This window comes from Strigops habroptila, chromosome 6 (assembly GCF_004027225.2).
Source record: "Strigops habroptila isolate Jane chromosome 6, bStrHab1.2.pri, whole genome shotgun sequence".
NCBI classification, from domain to species: domain Eukaryota; kingdom Metazoa; phylum Chordata; class Aves; order Psittaciformes; family Psittacidae; genus Strigops; species Strigops habroptila.
In genome coordinates this window covers 55,669,459-55,696,535 of record NC_044282.2, presented here as the reverse complement: position 1 = coordinate 55,696,535, position 27,077 = coordinate 55,669,459, and the positions used below count along the sequence as shown (strand labels likewise).

The 27,077-nt window shown below is 37.3% G+C and overlaps 1 protein-coding gene across 7 annotated transcripts in view; it reads left to right on the top strand.

Moving 5' to 3' along the window:
- Positions 1 to 26,836, top strand: part of ATAD2B (ATPase family AAA domain containing 2B) — a 78,355-nt gene extending 51,519 nt beyond the window's left edge. For all 7 annotated transcript variants that reach the window (XM_030489362.1, XM_030489360.1, XM_030489356.1 and 4 more), the window contains 6 exons: positions 546 to 668; positions 5,352 to 5,489; positions 18,411 to 19,106; positions 20,665 to 20,792; positions 21,970 to 22,098; positions 23,469 to 26,836. In XM_030489362.1, the coding sequence (XP_030345222.1) occupies positions 546 to 668; positions 5,352 to 5,489; positions 18,411 to 19,106; positions 20,665 to 20,792; positions 21,970 to 22,098; positions 23,469 to 23,510 (1,256 nt within the window). In that variant the 3' untranslated portion in view covers positions 23,511 to 26,836. The remainder of the gene's footprint in view (positions 1 to 545; positions 669 to 5,351; positions 5,490 to 18,410; positions 19,107 to 20,664; positions 20,793 to 21,969; positions 22,099 to 23,468) is intronic.
- The last annotated feature ends 241 nt before the right edge of the window (positions 26,837 to 27,077 follow it).

Sequence of the window (27,077 nt, the reverse complement as noted above, 5' to 3'; positions counted from 1 at the left end):
TGTTAAATAACAAGCAATAATTTAAGGTTTCAAAAAAACAACAGGGGAGGAATATGAGCAAGCCAGGTCTACCTTACAGATGGAGATGTCCAATATGATTTTGCAGTATAATTGTACAAATGTTCCTAGACCCCAGTGGGTAAATTCATTCCTGGACAAGTCTCTCTGTTACTTTTGGGACTCTCTGCATGGTACTGCATTATACTGTGCAGATATGCCTGTGGGAACTGGCCACACCTGCTGATTCTAGCAAGTTTCTAAAGATTGCAAGTTGATTTAGGTGTGTTCCAACATTCACTGTTTGCCACTCTTGAATAAAGTAACAATTGGCACTTCTGAAAACTCCTCTGTCTCTTAAATAGCTGGGTTGCGATTCTTGAGCGTGCCTAGGGTATTGATCCATTTACATTTTCATACATTTGTAGTATTTCCCAGGTACTTCTCTTTGTATCAGTATTGTAATATGCAGTACAGAACAACATTAAAATGGTAAAGAATTTATGTAATTGTGGTAAAACTAACAAGTGTGCTGTCCTGTTCTCTAGATAAAATAATTAGACATAGAGCATGTACTTTGAAGGACACTGCTCATGCTATCATTGCTGCTGAACTGGATCCAGAATTTAATAAGATGTGTGAAGAAATCAAGGAAGCTAGAAGAAAAAGAGGTATGTTTAACTTCATGTATCATAACATAACATATATGGGATAGAAAACAGAATTCATAAATGTCCATATAAAAAATTACAGTTAAGATGAAGTATTGAATACATGTCAGACTCAGGCAGTGCATGTTGAAGGATAACTGAGCTCAAAACTTGTCTTTTTCCAAGTGTGTGAGCTGGTCTGACAAAGCACTGTCTTTCTTCACAAAGAAGGATGCGTTGCGTACTGGTACAAACAGTATCATAGAACATGGTGAACAGATAAATGTTGGGATTGCTGTACTAACTGAAGGTGTGGTAAAACCAGAGCTGTATTCTGCAAATGCCATGTAATACAGTGTAATAACAATTATGATAAGGGAGAGAATGCGTTTAAACCAGTGGATTTTCAGTTTACCCTGGCATGTGCATAAGTGTAATTTTGGTGATAATCTGTTGATGTTTTTTCTTTTTTTTTTTTTTTTTTTTTTTTTGATTAAGAAACAGCTATTACATCCACATTGAGGGGAGTGTGAGGTTGACAGTCTAATAGCCCAGAGTCAGAAAACACAGCCCCCATATAGTGAAGGACATCGCTAACTTCTTTTTTGTTTGAATTGGTGCAGTTGTTTTCAATTTGTAGTCTGTACAACTCCAAGTCTGTGGACAGCTTCTAAAGTGGCTGGAAAAGGTAATCAAAAGCCCAAACATATTCCCAGTATGGGAACAGGGCTCTGTTTACATGAAAGATTCTGTACATCCATGGAAAATTTTTAAAGTTCTAAAAGTTGAAAAAGATTGAAAATCACTGAACTATAACATTCAAACAAAACTTCATGCTGATTTAGGGATTACTGATTTCAATAATTCCAGCTTTATCTTGGTAGGCTGTTTCCTGCTTTGCCTCCTGCTTTGGTAAAAAAACCTGCATTATTTGATTTCTAAGTTGAATTTGGCTGGTCTTAACTTACAGCTGCTGGTTCTTGAAATGCTTCTGTCAGTAGATTGAAGACCTTTTATTAATAAATTTCTTTGAACTGTGCAAGTATCTGTAGGCTTTCTCTTCTTCAGGTTGAAACGGATACAGTTCCTTTTATTTTCCCGTTCAGTCATGCATTTTTTTTTGTCTAATTCTGTACGAGCTTGAATTGTGTGGCTTGAATTGTGGATAAATGAACCAATTGTAATTCACCGTGGTTGTAAAATAGAACTAATATAATACCTTCATTTCTCCTCTGTACTTTTCTGTTGCAAGTATAAGAATATTCACAATTCTGGCCTTAGTGTCATACTGTGAGCTATGCTTAGTTAATTATCCATTACAAGTCCCCCGTGATTGTTAAAGGTTATTGCTTCCGAGGTTAAAGTAACCGTTTGCAAGAGCTCTTCGTTACAGAGAGTGACTATATAGCTTGTAGTCCCTCCTTGCAAGTCTCGCAAGAACTAACTGGAACAGTGCCCTGCTTTTTTGTGGCAGTGACCAAGCAATACATGTTCTGGGGGCAAAACCTGCAGACCCTGTTTAAAAAAAGTGGATTTTCAGAAGTCATAATTAAAGCTGATGGTGTCATGCAATGAACTTGTTGAATCATAAAAAAGAAGGTTCTGTTGGTATCAGATGCTGGTTAGTGGACCTTCAGATATAGGTAGGTGACTAGTAGCACCAGTGTGAGTGACAATGGCTCACATACAGCAATGGACGGGTTTCAAAATGCTTTCTATGCAGCGGCATGGAAACTGTTACAGTGTCACAGATACCTGCAAATCACATTTCAAAGATACTCATGCTTCTGGACCCCACATTGTGATGGTTTCAGGAACAAATGAGCTCTGTAGTTGGTCCAGCTGCAGATTGTGGAAGGCTAGGGTCACTTACTGGGTTAGGAAGGACAGAAGATTCAGAATGCATGTAGGAAGCTGTGTTAGATTAACTGGTTATGAATGAAGAAAAATGTATCAAGCTCTTGAGGCCTGAGGAAACCTCATGCTGTAAGGCAAGCACAAGAGATTGTCCTATCCCTGGATCAGGAGTTGTGTCAAAGATTGTGGTGTAGAACATCAAGAAGATGGCGCTTCAGGCATATAGTCTTGGCACTGGTCATTGTAATGGATGGAAGGGATGTGACTGCTGATCAATGCTGCTATTACTCCCATTTTGCTCTACAGAACATGCTCAGCAAGCTGGCAGATGAGCAAAATCACAGTGTATCTGCTTGTCTAGACTTTGACATATACCTTGTTTCAGAACATTTTGGATGAGGGACGACAAAGGCATATACTTGCATTTTCTTCTTTTGATGGGATGTCCACAAGGTTATTAAGGGATTTCTGGTTTCTTCCTTGGATTGATTACCAGATGGTCAGGTATAGAAGTGATCCCCAAATCCTTCTTCTTCCCCTCTGCTTTATAAGAAGAGTGTATTTTGAAATAGTGGAATGATTCAATGAGGAAATACTTGAGGAAAACTGTGTAAGCAGTGTAAACTATGCCTTTTGCTTTCCAAATGCTTTGTGCCACTGATCACCGAAATGCAAGAGTGGTAGCTCATACCAGACTGTTTGCCTGAGTGGAGCTACCTGATGAAATCACGTTGAATTGGGCAGCCAGCCTTGTTGCCTGACCGGTGTATGAGACAAAGTGGTGGGGAATTAAACCCTGAAGCAAGGCCTTAAATGAATGTTCAGACTGAAGTCACAGTGAGTGTGCTTCATTGTATGATGCACAGCAGGCTTTTTTTCAGCTCAGAATACCTTGATCTTCTCTTCTCATGTTCCTTTAAAAGTGCCATACTGGCATGTGTGCAGTCTGATGGGGAAAAAACCAAAAACATTTAGTGTCCACATTTCTTTGCATGTATGTGTGGACTCAGCTTGGTAAAGGATCCTACCTTCAAGACTTAGCAGAGTTAAAATTCTTAGCTTGCTAACAACAGTGTAGTGAAAAAAGGGCGATAATGCAGACAGTGGGACTACAAAAAAGAAGTCCAGGTTTATCATGTGGATCTACTAGCAATTTTTGAACAGACTGTAAAACTTGTATTAATGCTTGTTTGGAAGAGGTCAAGGTAGTGTTGCAGTCACAGATTGAGTCAGACTGGGTGGCTGTGGCCATCAAAAAGGAAATCTGTCTTCTGACAATAAGAACATACCCCATGCTTGGTTAGATCTTGGCCAACATTTTCTTGGCTGCATTTGGAAAGAATTAACATTCAAGATGAGATTTGGATGGAATTGAACAAACTGATCTGCGTGAGACTTCTAATACATTCTCTGGAAATGTTATCAAGTGTTTCTGTCTGGAATCACAGAGGAGTTTGGAAGCAAGTGACACATACTGTAGGCTTTTTAATCTTTACCTAGTTGAAAAGCCATTGATTTTCTGAATTGTGCCATGTATTAGCTCTTAATTTATTTCCGGGATACTGAAGGATGAGGGTTAAGGCTAAAAAGCTCCATGTCAATTTTCATCACAGTTCTCTTGGCAAGTTATTTAGCAATTTTACATAGTTTTGAAATGGAAGGTATTTTCTACATTGCTTTCTTTTTCCACAACTTCTCTAATTTTTTGACAGAACTGCCATTTTTGCTTAGTACCAAGACTGGTGACCAATGTCAAAAGAAGTCCTGCAGTGTGACAGAATGATAAACTTTATAATAAAATTAGAATGAGAAGTTAAACTAGAATTTCTTCTTCTTGTATTACTGAAATGGGGTGCTGTTGTAGAAAGATAGTGAATCGAAGGATAGCAAGTTCTAAGTTGCTAAATTAAGAATGATGTATACTAGATGATTGGAATTTGCAGCTTCTCGTTGAAACCAGCAGATAACAAGGTAGAAGTGGTGGATGTTTTGAGTAGTGAAATAACTTCTGATATGCAGTTTAAAATATTTGTAATGGTACCTAGAAACTTATGCTGTAACTAATAACTGCTAGGTGAGAGTTCCTTTGTGAATCTTTTAATTTCTGCATCCATCATTTTTAGAGCTTCTTGTCAGCTCTTGAGCACTTGATTCTGGTTAGTATTGGAGATATGGTGTAACATTTTGAAGACTCTTCTAGTGGATGGATATGAAATTCTAGTTCACAAGTATGAAACTTCAGAGATTCATTTATGTCTTTAAAATGTGCTTAACCAATATGAAAGTTTTCATTTTTAGAATTTAATTAAAAACCCCTATGAAATAATGGATGCTATGAGATGAACTTAGATTACAGAAAGCAAAACAGACTTTTTCTTAAAAACAGAATTGCATTTTCTCAATCTAGAAGCTCATACTGAATCTGAAATGGATACATTTTACATAACATAGATCATGGTGACAACATAAGGATTTTATTCAGATACTGTTTTTGATGTGGCATACAATGCCATTATGAATTGCCACTTATTTTAAATCATCTGTTTAAAATCAGGAAAAATTTGAAACTGTCAGTAAGAATTGCTTTGTAGAGGAAATATGGGTAGAAGAGTACAATCTTTGGGGACTCAAGTGTGAGATATTTTTCTAATCCTTCAGAGTTGACAGTTTTAAGACCACGCAACCAGTAAGTTATTTTGTCAGTAGAAAACAAGTATCTTTGATTGTCCAGCTAAATATTAACTGATGTATTCTCATTGCAGCATGCTATCCCAACTTTCTTTTAAAATTCAATGAGTTTATGCAGCTTGGTTTATTTAAATAGGTATGGTTATCTTCTGTATGCAGGCTTATCAGTAACAGCAGAACAAATAAATCCTCATGGATCCACTGTACGAAAAACAGAAGCTAGAGTTGAAGAGGCATTTCGGAGCAAACAAAAACCCACAATGGCTGTGTGGCCCAACTCTGCGAATAAATGTGCATGTGAGTACCTTGGGTGATAATTGTGCAAAATTAGAGGTACTTTCAATAGCAAACATCTCAAATGTGTCTCTACTATTGTTTACTGATTATTTGCAGAGGTAATTTTAGGTACAAAACACATGGAACTTTAGGAAATACTCATTTTTCTGACTACATGAAATCTCTGCACAAGAAGTTGTAAAGAAGCAGGATTTCTATTTTTGTGATAATGATTTTTTTTTCTCATGTAATGTGAGTATTACTTTTTTCTTTGTAGAAGACAGTTTTCAGTATAAGACAACTTTAATCCAGTGAGAAGATTGCTTTTATCTGTGTAAGATTTGTTTACGCTCTGTGTGTATTCACAGGTACATATCTACATGCTGCTTAATAGTCTCACGTGCACTGTAGTTACTTCCTGTCTTCAGTACATACAGTATCATGCTGTAAGTTAGAAAAGAGATTACAAATTGAACTGTTTTCCTATATGGCACCTGGTTTTCAATGTAAGTACCCATTACTGGGTACTCTGGCTGTAGCCTACTGGATAAGTCCAGTGAAGTGATCAAAATCTCTAGAATTGTGAGGAATGACAGTGGTGTAGGTAATCAGAGGAACTGTTAATTATTTTCAAGAGGTAAGTTGATTAGGACAGTTAAATACACAACAGATATTTTTGCCATAAACAAAATAAAGACTATAATAGAAAGTGAGTATGAGAGATATAGGTAGTTGTGCGTGGCTTTCCAGCTGAAGAGGTGGAATCCATTATTAATATATTATTAATAGCATTATCAATTGCTTAATAGGCAAACTGATAGATTGAAGCTGACAAATTTTCATTGGTCTTTGTGCTTTCTTTCATGGTACTTTTCCTTGATGAAAAAGGGTTTTCTGGGCGTGGTGATAACTGTCTAGAGATGAACATTGTTTATATATGAATGATAGTGTTGATGTCAAATACTTTAATTAATTAGAGGTGTATGGTTTTATTTCCCGAAGCTGTAATTTCTTCTGTTAAAGGAATTAAAGTCAATTGTACAGAATTACGGCTTGAATAAATTGTTATAGAGTAAATTGATGATGTGGATCCAAGCTGTTCTTTACTCATTTGACAGCTTGTGCAAAAACAGAGATAGGAGGGAAGGGAGTCTCAGTTTTTTTGTTTAGTTTCCTATGAAATCCGAGATGGAGATTCTCACTCTGGCTGATCTACGGAGCGCTTTCCTGGCTGTGTGTGCTGTGCAGCAGACGGTAGGGTTTATAGACCTCCAAGCCAGACATCTTCTGGGAAGAGAAATAGCAGCTATTACTGATGACTTGTATGAAAAGAAGCTCTGGTAACTCTGCTCCCTTCTCCACCTTATATTACGGAGGTAGTGGCAATTGTTTGAAGACTAGAGACACCAACTGAAGGAAATTGCCAGCGTTTCTGTGTGTAAACAAAAAAAAAGAAGTTAGTATTAAGGCACTGTTTCTGCTATTATTTTGGGGATTTAAGTTTGGAAGGAAAGTAAATTTGAGCCTTAGTGGTGTTTGAGACTACGATCAAATGAAAATCTGCCTTTTAAGGCCGAGTCTGGGAAAGGTAACTAGTCCAGGAGCGATGTGATGGATCTAGTAATCAAGAGAGAGAACCAGGAATTGATAAGCAATCAGAAGTCTGCAGAAGAGATTCAGGTAGTAACATGGGCACACTTAAAGATTGATGCAGTAAGTTCAGTAGAGACTAGAAATTAGGAAGAGAGACAGTCTTAAAAGGGGGAAGAAGGGAGCTAGAGTAATGCAAGAACAGAACTGAGCAGATTGTAGGGAGCTCAAATAGCAGCAAATTATATGGTGGATTGTGATTGTGTAAATGGAAGAAACAAATTTAGAGAAGGGATTTCTGAACAGAGATGATTTTGGAGGTAGAGTGGCAGTTTTTTTTTTGGTCAAGAACCAAGTTTGGGTTTTTTAAAGACTAAAATGTATTACATGAGCAGAGTAACAAAGACAATGATTCATGTATTTTAATTACACAGAATAGAACCTGTACTTTGCAATTAATAATTCTGAAAATCTTCCATTTTTTTCTGCTATTTAAACTTGAATTAATTTTTTTCCTTAGATAATCTAAGGAAAAAATCACAAATCACACCATTAATTTCCTGATTAAATTTTTCTTTTTGGGAGCTTTGTTTACAGTATTTTAGAAAATAGCTGCAAAAAGGTCAGTTCAGATGAAACACTTGAGAACCGTAAAGGAAATTAATGTCAAGCATCTTCTCTGAAAACAGAGTGAACTACAAACAGTGCAGGAGCCTTGTTCATTTTAAAGACCCCTTTATCATTCAGGGCTGGTAGAATAGAGAATAAGAGATAGTTTATCAGGTGTTGGTTTGTTTTCTGAGGTTATGTATTTTGTATGAAACTTTTTTTTTAGTTACCTGTTTTGTGATTAATTTTTTAAATGTATTTTATATTAATTTTTTAAAATTTGATTGGACCCAGTGGACTATCAGAAATGTGGCACAAAATAGTTGTTCTGTTTGAAAGCATGGTGATATACGTTCCTGAGTTAGATTTAATCTGCAATCTTCCATTTCCCTGGTTGAAGATACACCTGTGGTGGATTGTATGTCACACTATAGATGAGTTTTAAAAGTATTGCATTACTAGAAGTTGCTGAAAATCCATTTGGGAGAGTTCTGCAATGGATAATTGAAAATATTTTCATACTGACTGTGTATTTTGAGAAAAGCGCAAATGGTGAGAACTTAGAATGGGACATGCATCAAAAGGCTGATGTAAGTAGTTGTTTGATCGTAGAACCACAAAATTACTGTGGTTGGAAGGAGCCTCTGGAGATCATCTAGTCTAATTCCCTGCTCAGAGCTGATTGCTCAGGGCTGTGTCCAGTTGTGTTTTGAGTATCTCCAGGAAAGGAGGCTCCCTGACATGCCTGGGAAACCTCCTCTAGTCCTTGGCCACTCTCACAAGAATATTTTTTTTATTAATTTTAAATTGAATGTCTTGTGTTTTGGTCTGGCCTATTACCTCTTATCACTGGGCGCTGATAAGAAGGTATGTACGTGTGTGGAAAAGAAAACTACCAACATTGTGCAGTTTGGTGTGTCTGGTAAATTAATCATTGTAATTTGTTTAGATACGAGTTAGAACATAAAACATTAGCATCTCTTTATTGGGATGCTGTATAGTAAAACTTTGTTCTACTGCTCTATTTTGCCAGTAGATGGGGTATGTTGCATGTTATTTTACTGTCTTGCAGTTGCTTCCTTTCATATTACACATAAAGAAACTGTATGGGGAAGATTTGGTTTTACATTCTTATCTTTTTTTGCAGTATTTAACAATATATTGTAGTGATAGACTGCAGATTTTATGTCTTCTTTGTGGAGAAGATGTCTTTTATGCTGTATATGAACGTGATAGCTGTGAAAATGGCTTTTGGAGCAAACAAAAAAATTAAAATATTTTGTGTTATGTGAAGTATTTTATAAAAGTCATTTTATGAAATACGAAGTAAACACACTGCTAAATTTTCCCAATAACTGAAGTGATTAGTGGTCTCTGTAGAAAGAACCGTAGGGACATCAAGCAAAGATATAAAAAACTGCTGCAGAAAATCTAGTTTCTAAATAATATTTTGTGCACCTTTGGTTTTCTGGTCGTGTGGGGTTTTTTCAGTTTTGTATTTTTTTTTCTGAATGGCCGTCTTTGCTATCATGAAACTGTTGCTGCTTTATAATGGAAAGGAGGTTTTGTTTTGGCAGGAGTATTTAAAAAAAAAATGGAAAGAAAAGGTCTTTTGTTTATATTCTTTCACAAAAGCTGCTTTATTTTCAGTCTTTGATTTTCATCTGTTTTGTCTCTTCTTTGACCTCTCTGCTACAGTGGTGTCAGTGATTGCTGTACCTTAGGCATTCATATGACTGCAGTAATGCCTTATCAAAGGACATGGCAGACCAGATGCCATATGGCTTTTATTATTTTAACTATTTTCAGCCTTTTGCACTAGTTCTGAATTTGGATATTGGCATACAGTATCCAGTCTGGCAACAGTCACCCAGATGCTAACATTAAAATCCTAGCAGCTGCTGACGTTTTGTCACAAATCTTATGCTTGCGACTGTTTTCTTTTCTTGTCTTGCTCTCCAGATTTGACTTGGATTAATTCTCACTAGAGATAGAGACAAGTACTGTAATTTGACAAACACCATTAAAAATGATTTTCTGGAATTCGAGGACATCTTTACTCAGAGCTGAGACAACTGTCTCTTTTTGTTTCTTTATCATTTTGTTCTGGGTAGTGTAGGAGTTGGCATTCTGGATGACAGTAGTTTGATGTCCTGTATCTGATTCTGGCTTCAACCAGATGCTTTAAAAGGAAGTTGTAACATTTGAGAAATAAAAATTATTCTTTTTTCATGCCTGATTTTGAAGGAAATGCAAACTTTGCTGGTGTTGAGTTGGTTAACACTTCTTTTAAAATCCATAGGCTTTGTAATTCTTCTAATTTCAAATGCTAATTAGTGAATTTGAGGGAGTTCTGATATATGCTGGCTGCCCGTTCATTTTTGGAATTCCACCAGCTTTTGGACTTGGTGATATCTAGTGGCAAAGAATTTTTCTGACATTGTTAGTAAATACCTGACTCTCGAAGTAAGCAAAGGTATTTTTCTTTTTCTTTTTTTTTTTTCCTCTGACAGAGGGCAAAATAAGATCGTAAAATTTACCTGATCAGTGACTTTTTCATTTTATACTCTCTTGTTATTCATCTTCTTTCTAACTCAGTAATGCAAGATTGCTCAGCCTCTCTTAAGAAGGAAGTTTTCCTGAAAGCTTTATCATCACCTTTCTTACAAACATGGTGAAAAGAGAGAATTTTTAGAAATTTTCTTTTTTTTTAAGGAGTTCTTCTGAAATGAATTTGTTTCCTCTTAAGTGGTAGGCACAAGTGGTGTAATAAAAAACAGTTTTCAGACCTCTTAGTTACATCTTACTCCTCCTTCTCTTTTGAAAACTGTGGCAATGTTTGCTTGGAATTGTTTAAAGACTTGGTGTAAAGTTTCTGCCTGGAGAAGTAGCTGATTTTCTTGTAATTATTACCCATTTCTTAAATTTTCTCTGTTTTTTTTTTCTCTTTATTTTGCTTCCTTGACACAGAAACCAACCAGCAGCCATGAACCTTTCACATATGTGATATAAATTAATGCTATAAATGCTATAGAATGTAATTCTAATTAGAGTGGGAGACTACTTTTTGTTTGTGGCTCTCCATGTCATTCTGCAGTCCTTAAGAGCCAACTGAATGTACCAAAATGTAATGGTTGCTATTGTGCAAACCTACTCGGCAGTGGGAAAATAAGCAAATCTGTAGAGGTGGAAAGTCTAAAAATTATCTCCGTCAGTGATATTAATCTGATTGTCTCTTCTCTTTTGACTTCATTTTTCTCTTTAATTTTCCTGTGTGACTGTTACAGAATGGATTAGGTTGGAAGAGGCCTTAAAGATCTTCTAATTCCAACACCCCTGCTATGGGCAGGGACACCTCTCACTAGACCAGGTTGCTCAAAGCCCCGCCCAGCCTGGCCTTGAACACTGCCAGGGGTGGTGCAGCCACAACTTCTCTCGTCAACAGTTCCATGTCCTTCTTGTGTTGGGGGCCTCAGAGTTGAACACAGTACTGCAGGTGGGATCTCATGAGAGTGAAGTAGAGAAGGAAAATCACCTACCTGGACCTGCTGGTCACACTTCCTTTGATGCAGCCCAGTATACAGTTGGCTTTCCAGGCTGCAGGTGCACATTGCTGGGTCATGTTAAGCTTCTCATCAACCAACACCCCCAAGTCCTTTTCCTCAGGACTGCTCTCAAAATAGTCTCCTCCAGTCTGTATTTGTGCTTGGGACTGCCCTGGCCCTGCTGCAGGACCTTGCAGTTGGCCTTGTTGAACTTCATGAGGTTTGCACTGGCCCATCTCTCAGCCTGTCCAGGTCTCTCTGTATGGCATACCTTCCCTTCAGCATGTCAACCACACCACATAGCTTGGTGTCATCAGCAAACTTGCTGAGGGTGCACTCGATCCCACTGTCCATGCCACCGACACTGATGTTAAACAACACTGGGCCCAGTACCGACCCCTGAGCAATGCCACGTGCAAAGGAAATCCTTTGATCTGACAGGAGGCGAGAGCTAAAAGATCAGATTCCTGCAGGTTTTGTGAAAATTGGTAGCTGTCTAAATCTACGCATCTACTGAAGGAAAAGGCTATAGATTGAAAATGGTTGTTACCTGTTCTGCCTGGATTTGTTAGCTGATCAGGTAAAGTATTGTATTGGCCAGGCTTATCATGAACACCTCAGATGTAGTATGTCTTGTGTCCTCTTTAGCTGGGGTGGGGTGGAACAGGAGATACTGGGAGAGTTTTGTGGGAAATACTGGGAAGAGCTTGAGGTGAGAGCATTATAGGGGGAAGTTGACTAGGGGGAGAACATGCTGGGGATACTGCAGCCAAGATATGTTTTTATTTTTTTTTTTTTTGAACATGCTGTATCTCTTTCTTATGGAACTTGACTGCTTCTTGTTGAGGTAAAGTGCCTAGGTTCATTTTTTAGATCTATTTGTTAGGTCTGTGCCTTGAGTGCCTTCCACCTAGGTAAAGAAAATGATGTGTTTTACGGGTTAGTGCCACAGTCACTTCAAGCTGGTCAAACTGCAGGTTACTGCTAAAGGTGCTGTCTTGGCTTTTCACTGGTCGCATGTTCCCACCATCTCCCCTGTGCCAGCACCATCATTCATGAGTTGGAAAGCTCAACTGAAGATTTTGAAAACTAACCCAGAAAAAAACCTGTTACGTTTCAAAGGGATTTAGTTCCCTTATCTGTTTTACTGCAGGAACAGTAGTGCCGGCACAAATGAGGTAGTGGAAATGCTATAGCTGGCTTTGGAGGGAGAAATGGCTTTGTCTGTTAGTAGAAGCTGGCACCTCATTTTGCTTTTTAAGCCATTGTGGAACTGTGCTCTGTTCTTTCTTGCTGCTTATCTCTGACTGCAGTTTGGGACTTTGACTAAAAACTCCAGAGACTTTCAAGTGGACTATTCAGTGCCCCTTGGTAAGGAATGTGGAGCTACTGGAAGCAGCTAAATTACTGTGGCAGATATATAGATATCCTGGATGCTGCATAAGAGAGCATAAATTGCTGGTATTAAGTGCTTTCTCAAGGCTTTGAGTTACTTTACACACAAGACATCAGAAAGAAGTTTAGGGTTTTGATCATGGAAGAAAAACTTGAAACACGTGTGTTGCTTCAAGTGGTTCTTGATGATACTGCAGACACACAATCTAGATCCGTGGTGATCTTGCTTGCCATGAGAATCTCCTTTGGATTTTAATCCCCAGGAATTCTTCATGAAATAAAGGTAACAATAGAGAATCTACTGTTTGATGGATGTCAGTTTTATCATTTAATGACAGAGGATTCACATTCTCTGGTGGACTTTTAAGCAGCGCAGAGGCATAGAAGGGTCTTTTCTACAGCATGAAATGAACTTGTTAGCCTCCACTAATACTGTACTGCACTCAATATACTGTAGTAGTCAAACTACAGAAATATCAAGAGAAACAGATCTGCTTTGACTGCTGCATCTTCTCATTAGAATTCACCGACATTAAGGCAAGCAGACTTGCTTGTTAACAATTGACAGTCTTTGAATCTTCTAATTATATCTACTTCTTTTTCCAACTGTTAACTTTATTCCTATGTAGTCTGCAGTTCTGTCATCGTATGGCTAGATTTGGGACATAGCAACATTGTATACCTCAACTCTGAAGCTTCTGTACCACTCACTCATGTTTTTGAGATGTTTTCCTGAGACAGTGCTAACCAGAAAGGTCACAGTTACAAGGTTGGAGTGCACGCCTAAAAAAAAGATGTTTATTTAATGGGAAGATGTTGTCCTTATTTGGTGTGTCTGGCTTGAGACTCTCCAAGCAGAACCTCTCAGTGGGCAAGAATTGAGTATTTCTGAAAGTCTGCTACAGGTTTCATTTTATTCAAGTTATTCTTAGAAGACTAGTCCTTCTGCAGTAAGTATAGGATTTAGTTTTTATAACCATGGGAGGCCACCTCTGGAGAAAATGTCATCTGCCTTAAGTTAAGGGTCTTTCGGCTGACCCTTGAAAGTGTCTCAACGTAGGAATGGAAGAATTGAGAAACCTCACTTGCCACTTAAGGAGATATAGAGTAAATTTGTATTCAGTGATTAATTACATTGTATTACATTGCACTTCAAAAAAATGCTGTCTGCATAGGCTGTGCAGCTTAGGAAAAGAAAAAAGTGAGGAAAGTTTGCTTCTGATACCAACTTCATGCGAACCCCAGTGAAATGTTATGTGTGACTTGTGGTCAAACAGGTATTTATTGTCATTAAAAATTCTGAATACTGATCTACAAAAAAGCAAACCAGGAAAGCTAGAACTGCAGTGAGGATCCCCTTGGCAAATCTGTAGAGGTTATGTGAAGATTATAGAGAGAAGAGTTCAGCAATTCAGAAGGCAAGTGACTGTATTCAGGTGTGAATAATTGGTGTTATAATAATTTGAGTTATAGAAACTCAGTTCTACAAAGCAGGATTCCTCTGACAATAGTATTTCTACTGCCTCTGGCACAAATACTGCCAAAAGACTGAGTATCAATGGGTAGATTTCAGATGAGTAATTTTAAAAAGAATAATTGAAAAGGTGTTAAGGTATTCACTTGCAATTGTATATACTCTGTTAATTTAACAAAGTTAACCGCAAGTTTTTCTTCTGTAAAAAGCTATCCCATTCTGTTAGTTACTGAAAACTTACATATGTCATAAATCATAACGACTATAAAATAAAAAGTGTGGGATTCTGCTCTTAATAGTTTACAGTCTTACATCAACATTAAGGTAGAGAAGAGGGGACTCCAGGTCAAGCTTACTTTTTAGCAGCAGTCCGTTACCCCATTAGTTCCTGCCCATTAGCCCTTTAGTTTTGCATCAGTTTTTACTTTGTGGTAGCTCCTTCTTCCTTTTTGAGTCCTATTTTTGAACTGTCTTGCAGAATTCAGAGATGAATTTTACAAGTAGTGATAGGACAAGGGGGAATGGCTTTAAACTGAAAGAGGGTAGATTTAGACTAGGTAGAAGGAAGAAATTATTTACTGTGGGGCTGGTGAGACACTGGCACAGGTTGCGCAGAGAACCTGTGGCTGCCCCATCCCTGGCAGTATTCAAGGCCAGGTTGGACGGGGCTTTGGCCAACCTGATCTAGTGGAAGGTGTCCCAGCCCATGGCAGGTGCTTGGAACTAGATGACCTTGAAGGTCCTTTCCAACCGAAACCATTCTGTGATTCTATATGACATCTTCTTAGGTCTGTGTTATTCTCGCAGTAGTACCTTTTTCTTTCCAGTAAATACAAACGAAAAATCAGTCTAGTGTGTCAGTGTCTCGTGTCACTGTCTACATTTGCCTGCTACATTAAACATTCCTCCTGCTTGTACCACCACTCCCTTAGCTTTACTGAGGGAAGTGAGCAGGACAGAAAGACAGGCTGGTGGTGGGGTTTGTTTTTAAATGTTGTATTCCTTGGTCAGTTTTTCACTTTTCCTAGAGGCTTGGCTGTCTGTATAAAAGAAAAATCTGTGTAATAGTGTTATGAGTGCTAAGGATCTGAACCCCAAATTTCTTCTCCCAACAGACATTCTTTTGCACAGAGCAGTGCAGCCTAGATGAGAACAAAAAGGCATCATTTGAATAGGCAGTTTAAATGTGAGGACTAGAAGTCTACTGTTGATATTATCAGGAGGGTAAACACTGGTGCATGGGCTCAAAGATATATTATTAGGTAGGAGACTGGGAATCTCACTGAGGTCATGGATGTGATGCAGGCAGTTCTGTGTTAAATAAATTTAAATGAGAGATTTAGGTGGGTTTATGAAAGCCTGAAGAGAGAAAGCTTCAGTGGTTGGGATGGAAGGGCTTGAAAGCAGAAAGGCTTTTATTTGAATGACATGGGAGAAAAGTTGATTCTTAGAAGTATAGGGACAAAAAGAATTAGGATTTTAGAAGTGCTGGTCACCTGTTGGTTACAGGTCTGGGTGGCTCAGGTGAAGATGGTACTGCTGTGAAGTAAGAATTTGTAAGAATCTAGGAGGAAAAAACTTTAGCATTAATCGAGTTCTATTGACTAAATGCTAGTGAAAACCCAAACTAGGTAGATTATTGCTTTTGTCAGTTTAAATACTATTAAATGTTAGGAAGGCATATTCTGCAGTATCTGGCAATGAAATTCTGTTCTTCTTTCCTAAATCTCAGGACCTGGTTGGTGGTATCAATTTTTTTTTTAAGAATGATAGCAGTTTTATAATGATAGCAGTGTTTCAACCAAAGCTCTGTTTTGTGTGCATACCTCAATGAGGTAACTGAAAATTTCTCTGTGTTTACTGGTTTCGATGCAGCGTAAACCTCAGAGTTCCTGTGAGGACATCTTCTGCATATTCTGCAGCACTTTCTGTGGTTGCTTTGTTGTAATTAAGAACAGCAATAAAAAGCAACATGCACAATTTGCATTTGAATAGTGCTGCATGAAAGAGAGTGAGTTGGACTTGCTGCCTGTCGCCTTGAAATTTGTTGAAATGAATTGGTGAAATCCTTGTGTAACACAAGGATTACTTCCATTTTACTTTAATGTGATTTCTCCTACACTTAGTAATTTTAGGAATGTACCTGTGTGTTAAGGCAGGTTATGGGTTCTTATCACAGGTAGAGCTCATAGGGTGGACAAAAAGGATGAACTAGTAAAATGGGCATATTTAAAGTACAATTAATTGGTATAATAAATGTCAAATATATTTGACATATCTGACTCTTAGAGCAAAGTCAACCTAAAACGCCAAAATCAGTGTATCTTTAAAAATTTCAACTCTGTTACTAATTTATACACTTGACGTCATAGTATATTTCCTTTAGAAGACTCCCCTTCTGTATTTTATTTACTCATCTTTGGACTTGATCTGAGGCCAAACTGATTGCCTTAATAGGGGAATTTTCTTTGTCCATAAGTTTACACCTCCTTGTTTAGTTTTCAGATTTGCTTCTTCTGTTAATAATTAAAATCTTTTGCACAATCTAAGGGAAGATTACATGAGCTCCTGAAAAGTTATGTGAATAGGTTGTAGTTTATCATCAATAAATCATCAATAGCAATGCTAGCTGTAGAAGCTGCTATCAAATCTACAAAATAGCTGGAGAAAGGGGATTTTTCTCCTCAAATCTTACAGGTCTCCATTAGGACTGTTTGTAACAATGGTTTCAAGTGAGACTATGGTTTTATTGCAGTAGGATTGTATCTTTAGATGGCTTTAAAGCTAAAAGGTTAAGATTTATTCCTAATGTAGTGGTTAAACGACCTGCTTGCATATACCACTCATGGGGAGGAAATTCTGAAGTACAGCTGTGCTTCTCTTACCTTCTGTGAATTTATTCTCAACACTTGTACCTGCATAGTGCTTGTATCTTCAAAGCAAGATCTTTGTAACTCAGTGTGAGGCTGGCAGACATAGATCTGGGACTTAATACCCCATAAATCAAAGCAACCTACAAATGCCAAGAACAGTATGGAGGTGCTCAACGTAAGGGTTCGTTTTGAAATGGAAAAAGATTTGTTAATCTCTGGTTACTGTTGGCTGGGATTTTCAATTATATTTGCTTGGCTGCAACTTCAGCAATTTTGCAAAAATATGGGCAGTCTGTCTCCTTACGTGAATTTGAATGTAGATGTTTCATTTTTTCCCAGTCTCTTCCATAGTCTTCTGAGCTATGTCTTGTTAGTGCTCTTGAGAAGGACGAAAGGACCTTGACAGTAGTATCATGTTTGAATGGTCTTCCTTCTGTATTTGCTGGTCATATTGCACGTGCACGCCAAAACCTCTTTTAGATTGGTGCTTTAGCAAATAGGTTAGTAAAGAAAAATTCCTTTCTAAAAAAAAGCTTCTTATGTGATTTTTTTTTAAGGCGCAGAAAGTACAAATGGGAAATAGAAGAAATGAAAAAGTAAGGATACAGAAGTAATGAAGAAAAGATCATATGCCCATATTGCTTCAAGTTGAGTTGCATGATACAGAGGGAATGCATTGGTGACGGGCGTGGTTTAAGGACCTCGCCTTCCCCTTCTGCTTACAGACTCACTGCAGAAATGCAAATGTTTGTGAGGTCTCTCTGTAGAAAGGGTTGCTAAATGGTGTGTGTCTAAACCAAAGATCCTCAGTTTTTAAAACCAAGTTTTTGTCGACTTGAGTAAAGAGGCGGGAATGAATGGAAGGTTGAGGAGATCTAGCTGACTTAGAGTGGGAGATGTCTTTGACTTGACAGTGGCCATAAGTTGAAAGGAGAGGTGCTGGCCGGATATACGGCAAAAAGCCTTTTCACTGTTATAATGATTATGCATTGGTACAGAGTGCCTGTGAAGGTCATTTTATCTGCATCCGTGGAGATTTTCAATACAGGGCTGGATAAAGCCCTGAACAACCTGGTCTGCCCTCATAGCTGACTCTGTTTTGAGTAGTAGATTGGACTTGAGACTTCCTGATGTCTGTTCTGAATTATTCTATGAATGCCTGGATTGCACTTCCATTTGTTTCATTGTATAATGATTCCCAATCACTGAGGTTCTAAAAAGGGAAAATGAGAAAAACCGACTTTAGAGTCTGCATTAACCAAATGAGAGTGAATGAGTTCTGCATCATTGCTTAGCTTTTTGCTTTTACTTTTTTACCTAAAAATGGATATATATGAAATATATATTTCCGTCAAATGTGATTTGCCTCACACACCACGATATGTTCTATTATCCTAGTATGTTTATTGAGGGATACGTGTGCATCTAAAAGTTTCTTTTTTTCATTATAATTCAGTTCGAATAAGGAGAAAATCAAGACGGCGCTCACAGTGGGGCAAAGGCATTATTAAGAAGAGGAAAGTCAATAATTTAAAGAAAGATGAAGATGATGCAAAGTTTGCTGATGATGAAAATCATGGAGAGGATAGTAAATTGCTGGAAAACGGAGAGCTAGAGATCAGCACTGACTGCATTGAGGAGAATGGGGAGGAAATAGGAGATCTCTCTATAACAAATGATGAATCCTCTTGTGATATTATGGATATCGATGCAGAGCAGAGGCTTAACAATGGGACATCAGGAAAGGAAAACAATTTTGCATCTACAGAAGAAGAGAGCTCAAACGAATCTCTCTTAATAACCGACAGTGTTACCCTGAGTGCTGAAAAGGAATTAAGGAAGGACTCTACATCGAAAGGGGACTGTGTGAATGGAGAGACATCTATACATAGATCAGAAGGTATACCTGTTCCAGCATGTCATAATGGTAAAATGGAATCAATTGATGCTGTTTCACCCTGTGACAACAACGATGGGTCTATTAACAAACAAAAATCTTTGTCTGAAGATCAGCCAAAGGAGCAAACAGAAGTTTCCAGTGAAAATCAAGGAGCTGATCTAGTGAAAGCTGAATTACCACACTGCAGCAATAATGACAGAACACTACAGAGCACAGACACTGAAACAAAGGATGCTGAAACAGATAAAGAAGGTATAGCTTGTTTTCAATGTTTCTGTCCTTATCTTGGTGTCCAAGTTAATATGTGTATATTTTTAATTGTAGTATTTTATGTTATTACTGTACGATAACATTTTATGAACTGCTGTCTGTTCATTTGAATCTTTTGGTATGCTTACAACATTTAATTCCACATTGTAAGTCCATGCTTTACTTGCTGTAATGTTATCTTTGGCTAGTAAGTATATCTGCATACTTAGAGTGTTCTGTTTATTTTTGTAGTCTTTATGGGAAATACTGTAAATACTGGGATAATATTTAAACAATAATTAAAGATTTAAAAGCTATTACCAATGCACATAAGTATATATGTTTTGGTCTGTGTATGTTCTACATTTTTATCTATGTTTCAACTTTTTTTTAGAGATTTATGATAAAAGTATCTTTGACACAGCTATACAGAATGTATTCTTTTAAAAACTCGTACTCATAGCAAAAGTTAAAGCAGTTTAACTCATGGCAAAAGCCAGATAAACTGTTGTTTATCTATTGGAGAAGGTATCTGGCTTTGGAGTTACAGTCAACACAGTAACAGTGCAACAAAAAGATAAGAAAAGGAGAAGGGAAATCCTGGTGGTGCATAAAAGGGGGGGCCACGTCCTTTGAAGACAAGAGACATCGTTTCCTCAGGGAAGAGAAATAAAAGCCTTATGCATGATTGCCTTTCTAATTAGCTTTTCAGAATTGTCTAAAAGAATGAAATCTTTACTTCAGAAGTTAGCGCTGAGATTTACAAAGTAAATGAGCTTTAATGAGAGATCTGAATTATGAGAGTATCATACATGTTGGCTGTGTTTGTACATACGCTTTTTCTCTAAGGCTAAGGAGAATAGTAGAAGAAAGGTCCTAAGAATATCAGAAGTATAATGTATGCTGAGAGCCTTTATATTTCTGAATTTAGTAGTTGAATTTTGTTTACATTACAGAGGGTTATAGTAACAGGGGTCCTCAGGAAAAGAAAAGCATTTTAAATAGTTGAGGAGAAAAACAGTGGATGAGTTTAGGGAGAGAATCAGGAAATAGAAAATATTTTGTTTTCCACAACAGGATTGGACAACAACTTTAATACAGAGGTGGAAGAAGTTTGTCACAAAAGCATGAAGTTTCAGGAGCAGGGCTGACGTTAGAATTACTGTGGTGATGAAGACGTAGGATGCTTTGGAGAAAAAAATAAGGATTTGGTTCACTTAAGCTAACGCACAAAATCTTTCTGCTTTATATCTGAACTTCCCTTAGAAGCTGTGTAATTTGATGTTGCTAAGTAGAAATAATACAATGGGAAAACTCTTTCACTGACATTCAATTTTCTGCTGGGACCAGTCTCATTTGTTTTCTGAACTGTGATTTTGTGCAACTATAAGCATTCAGAATTCTGCAAAGCTGATGGATAATGCGCACTGCCACAATTACTCTTGCTTGATTCAAAAAAACCCCAACAAACCAAACAAGCAAAATCAAACCAAAGTGAAGAAACAAGTTGTTCTTTTTGAGAGACTGACAGTGCTGATAATTGTTTTTTTTCAAATTACAGGTATATTCAAAAGCAAGAAAACACGAAAAGTCGCTTTGGAACAGTCAAAGCCTGCAAGTTTGGAGCAGGTCCCAGAGGAACCATCAGATCCCTTACCCTCTGTAGTTGTTGACCATGACAGACTAAAGGTAATGGAGCCAAAAAATCAATTGAACTGTTAACAGACTCCATGCAAAATGCTTCCTTTCTCTCTTCTGAATCAACATTCCCTTTATTTTTGACTGCAAATGAGTATTTTGGCAGCAGTAACTTCTGAAGATGGTATGTCGGTCAGTGGGGTTTTTTTTTGGATGAAAACTTAATAAAACTACTGAATGCTTACTGTCCCATCATTACTACCGTTACAAATCCAGTAATGGCCCAGCAGTCCACTATTTTAATTGCCATTTTTGCAGATACTCATGTGTTAATTGGACTTGCCAGTTACTGAGGAACTGCTGGGTGCCTAGTAATTAGGGGTTAACATCATCTTTTCCCTTCCCATGTACATATACTTAGTGGAAAGAACTGTTAGGGGATTGGAAAGCAAATTGGAATTTGTGCTGATGTTTTGGCATCATAGACTGAACCCCTGCTAGTTAATTTTCCTTCAGTTTTGTCTCTTTTTAAGCAAAGTTACAACAAAATTTGCTATCTTCTGTTGTAGAAACTAGCTTGACCTACTGTGAAATTTAGATCCCATTTGCAGTGGAGTACAGATGATAATCTCTTTGGAAACAATTACATAGGAAACACAAAAGTGTTATGAAAGAGACAAAATTCTTAAATTTTACTCTGGTACTATGTAAAATACATGCTTTCACTTTCTGTTTATGAGCACTGTTCCATGTATCATGCCCCACTCCCACCTCCCTTCTCTTATTGTACTGTTTTTCAACATTTGTGGAATTCCAAATGTGTTTCCATCTGGTACTACTTACAATTTCATGCCAATGCAAGTTCTTAAAAAATGTCTCGTTTAGCTATCAAAGCAGTTTTTATAGTTTGCTTTGTCATACTTATTGACCAAGATAAAATAGGATAAATTATTGTTCAAATAGAACAAGCGTTGCCCCAGATATACTGATTATAAAATCGAAGACAAGAAAAAGAAGTGTGGGTATAAGCAGAGAAGTGAAAAGAGACATTAAGTCCTTTTGCATCTACATGGAAGCGGTGGCCTTACTAGTATCCAGGTGTGGTCCGTTTTATTTTTATGTATCCCTCCAAAACAGGGCTTCAGAAGGAGATTTCGTTTGATTTGTCCTTAAAACAATTAAGGTATTATAAAACCCCTTTTAATGTCACCTTTTGTTGTTCCAACAGAAACTGCTTGATTTGGTGGTTAAGAAAAGTGACAACCTGACTGTTGACCAGCTTGAGAGACTGTATTCACTCCTCAGTCAGTGCATCTACAGGCATCGTAGAGACTATGACAAATCACAACTTATAGAGGTGATGTTGTACAGTTTCTTTTATTCTTTATCTGAATTTCATGAGGCTGTTTTTTTAAGAACTAAGTTCATCTCTCAATTTATTGTTGTACTAGCAGGCAAAAGCTTTAAATAAACTTTGAGGAAGGTATCTAAAACCAGAATAAACTTTAGTGTAGAAATGACTTAAAAAACACAGGTTGTTTCTAATAATACTTTCCTCGGAAAAGGATTAAGAATTTAACCTATAAGAATTGAAGAAAAAGAGGAGAGAATACGGCAGCATGGAGAAGCACATGCTAGCAGAGTAAAAGTGGAGTAGAAGCAGTTACCACATTTGTGATATGAATAACTGGATGTAAAGTGGGTATTTTATAGGCACACTGAGCCAGGGTTGCTGCAATTGCTTTTACTTGCATTTGTGTAACTAGGCCCCCAAAAATGACATACCTCTGCTTCATGCAGTTAGCTGATTGTAACTTTCATACAAGACCTTAAAAGTTTGCAAACTTTCTCTAGCTTGGTAAGTCCAACACAGCGTGATTTAAGCCAGTTGTCTGCTTTGCTGTCATCCTTTGCCTCTAGGATGCCCAGGCCTCCTGCCTGCATCAATAGTAAGTTGAGCATTTCACCATTGGCGTAGGCTGATCATAACTCTGGACGTGCATTCCCTCCAACATCATTGTTATAGCTGTAGAGGGGTTTGGATCAGCTTGCTGATTCAAGTGATAACCAACCCTGTTGAGAAAAGGACAACAATTGCTAGTTTTCAGTTAGATTACTGAACACTAAATATTTTTCTCCATGAATATTTTACAGCAAAACCTGGAAAAGCTTTAGCATGGGGTATTGTAGAGTTACCGCAAAATGCTTTTCAAGCCATTTTCATGCTATTCCTCTCACCATCTTGCCACCTAAAAATATGTTGAAAGTCTGTGCCAAATGTTAGGTAGATTAAAAAGACATTTATCCAGCAGGAGTATGTGGAGACTGATCTTTACTTTGATTTTCCAAACTGTGCAGATATGTGTGTACAGCGGGGTCACCAATAGCATAAGTGTGCAGTAAGACTTGAATTCATGCAGTGTGCCATTGCAATGCTTTCTTAATACATATTGAGTATGTTAATTATATAAGTGACCCTAATACACTTCGATTTTTCTCATGGACTGTCATAGTGGAGTGCTTTTCTGCATTAGTACTTCTTTAATTAGTTTCCTCTTTTAGCATATTTTGCTAGCAGACAGCAGCTAATAAACAGAAATTTCTATTTTCCTATTAATTATTTGTTCAGATTTTTTAAAAAATAGCCCAGTAAATATGATTATGCAGTGTAACTTTATTTCCCTCTCTCTATATTTATGTATAATTGATGCCTTGTGTCTCTTGCAGGAGATGGAAAGAACAGTTCATGTGTTTGAAACATTCCTGTGAACTCGACAAGATGGGTGGGTTTATCCTCTCAAACTGCTCATGGGAGAGCAGTCCTCTGAGCCATTCAGTTTCCATTTGCACCAAGTATGTGCAGAGCCTTGGTCTTAAGTGCTCTCTCTTTTTCTTTCTGTTGAATTTGGTGCTATTGTCTCAGGTACCTGAAACCAACCAGCCTACAAGAACCAAACGGAACTTCATATAGTTGTATCTGATATAAAAAAAGAATACAATGCCACAGCTTGGAGATTTTTGGTGCTACAGAAACTGTTTTCATTTCTGCTCTTGTTCACTCTACATGCATTATCTTTGGGGAAACTTCAGGCAAAGTGGAGACCAACACATACAAGAGGACTGGAAAGAGCAGATCTAAGTTGAATATTTTTAAACAGGCAACCTTTTTTATTTTTTTTTTTTTTCCAGTTTTTCTCTTCTCTGGGGAACGGACAAAAAAATCTGTTCTAAAGAAGGCAATGATGCATTGTGGTAGGAATCTTGAGTAACTGGATGTACAGTAATTTGAAGATGAGGCTCTCTAGAACTGCCTTTAATGTGCCTTTTAGTCAATTGAGAAAGATAAGGCTAATCAATTAGTTTGGATTATAGCAAGTGGCAATTTTAGAAAGCTGTCTTCAGAATGAAGATCTCCAAAAGGATGATTTTATTCTCTTCATTGGATGGCAACCAGTATTATGGTTCTATAATGCCTGTCTTGCTCTACAGAACTAAACTAAGACACACTGAAAAAGCCACATACTTTACCAAAACGGTGAAATTCCTTTTTTCCTTGGTATATATTTGTTTTAGAAACAAGTTACACAGTGAAACTCTTCTCTGTTGTTAAAAATTAAGCATTTTCCCACCATCCCCCTGCTTTCCATTTTCAGTTCTTTAAGAAAAACAAGTTTAATACTGGTAGGTTTCTTTTTGAAGTTCTGTGTTTGTGATATAGCTTGGACTGCAGTGCAGGTAAGAAGACGCTATAGTCGGTTGAAGTCCTGGAGCCCAAGCTCACTTGAAAATAAAACTTAAACTAGGGTTCACAACTTGGTCCATGCAAAGCATTGTTAATGTTGGAGGTTTGGAGGACAGCCTTTTGAATCGATCTTTGGACCAAAGTTCTCTGGGTCTGAATTGCATCGTTCAAAACCCTTCTCTTCTGCCAACTGGAGGGAACAGGCTAGGCAGTTTCAAGAAAAATGTGTTTTATCACAAGCTCAGTATTAAAACATTACCTGGGCTGATTTATTTCAAACCTATGTGGAAAGTGGTTTAGAGAGGTTGGCTGGCGTTGCCATTGTTAACCATTCATTGTGACTGTCCCTTACGTAGCTGCGGAAGTGTCTTTCCGGAAATATGCAACACAGTGTGATTAGTTTGTAATTAGAGAAAACAGACTACTGCAGAGATACTGAGCTACCTCAGCTTTTTGTATTTTAGTTACCAACAGTGTTTATGGAGGACTGTAATCACTCTGCTCCCATTTACAAGCTGAAGCTAAGGTATTTGTCTCCACCTCTATGGCTAATAGTAATATAGTGCTGCAGAGAAACAAAACATGGGCCTTGGGCTACTGCAGTAATCCAAAGTGCTTTGTCCATTCTGGTTAAACATAATTGTTAGATCTTTTTCTCCCCAGAATGCCACTGTTTGTCTTTATAGCTAATGGCAGAGAAAGGTTTTAAGCCTTCATGTACATCTAGTTACACCTTCTAAATGCAACCCATGCAGAAACACTGTATTTTTCAGGTGGGAAAGTGCGATTAAAACCAACAAAAACAAGCAGAAAACACATTTTAAATGAGATTCTTTGATCTCAGATTTGATTATGGGATTTTTTTTCCACGTTTCATTTAGTATTTATTAGCATCATACCTGTTTGAGATATTTTTGTGTCTGGTACATTAACAGCATTTTGTATTTTGATGGAAATTGTTACAAACTTTAAGATTTGATTAAATAAAATGTAGCAGATCTTTTGTAGCAAGTTTCTGATAAAAGGGGTTTTTGCAAGTCTCAGGTTCTTGCTGCAGAATTTTTTAAAAATATTTATTCCAGTTTCACTTACTCAAAGAAGTTTTTGTTCAAGTAACAGCAGCACTTGTGGAAGATAAAACCGCATACGTTTTTAAGATGATAAATTTATATGAATTTAAAAAGTTGAAAATTTTTGTCACCAGTGAGTGTAAAAAGCAAGTTTAAGGCTAATGCCTAGCATTAAAAATGGTTCTAAAAGGTCAGGTTTCTAAAGGAAAATTTTTACTGTCAGTTGTTGATTGGGAAAAAATTGTGATGAGACAACTTTACTAATGGAGGAGCTGCCATGTTGTTTTAGAGAAGAGTAGCTGATATCAGATGTTCTACTGGACAGCTTACCTAAAATGATATGCTCGCCTTCTTAGCCCAAATAACCACACTTCAGTTCTTGTTTTCCTTTACAGATGTCTGGTGGTTATAGAGTTAAACAGCTGTTAAACTATCCATGTGGTCTAAACTTGTTTACTCTTTGTATGTTTTTAATTTTTTTTTGCCACATAGCACTGGCAAGAGTTTGTACAAATTGACCTCTCTTCCTTGTTTCTTGTTGTGAAAATTGCAAATAAACTCCTGTGTGAGTCCTTGTGCTGGGGTCAGTGAAATGTGGCCAGCCAGAAGGAAGGAGGCTTCTCTGGGGGGCTGACGGGGCTGTCTTGGAGATAATAGAATTGCTCTTGGGTGAAGTTGATGGCTATGGAGTTAATTGTATTTGCAAGCTTGAATCTCACCTGTGATTAATTTTTTTGTTTTGTTTTGTGTCCTCTGTATTGTTACTTGATTTTCTCATATGCCAATGTATTTATAGGATTACTGTTTTTTTGTAATACCTTGTCTTCCTTTTTTTTGGTTTGTTGGTTTTATTTTTCCATTAAGATGATGGGTCAGCTCGGGTTTAACCTTTACCTGAAGGCATGTCCTGCAGCTGATAGTCATTTATTTTGTTTTTATTTTATTTTGTAATCACAACTTAAGCTTGAATTTGGGCTTGTACTTGCATCTTTTGTATCTTGTACATTGGGTTATTTAGACATTGGGGAGTCCTGTTTGGTTTCATTAACGTGTGTCTACTTTGTGGATTAAGTAGACTTCCTTCATCAACTATGGTATATTTTGGATTCTATAGTTTATTCGGAACTGTGTTTAAATCGATGTTTTGCATTTTGACTTCATTTTATGTTAGTTTGAAGTAAGTTATTTAATTTTTTTGAACTTCTGGAAATTTTGAACATTTTACTGTAATTTGTAATATAACTGCTGTGAAATACTTGAATAAAGATGACAAGAAAACACAACTTTGGCTTCTTCAAAAACGTATGTAAAAGAAATGCTGCCTCCTAGCTAGTATCAGTCTTTTTCTTATCAGACCTCCATGATTTAGAGGTCCAGATGTTTTGCTCTGGGATCTTGCTATTCAGTTGTTTAGAGTGGTTTAATCCGTAACTTTTGCTTTCAGTAATTGTTCATTAAAGAAAAAACTTCTATTATTAATTTTGACTGAAGAAGTGAAATTAGCATTGCACGTTGGCGAGTGAA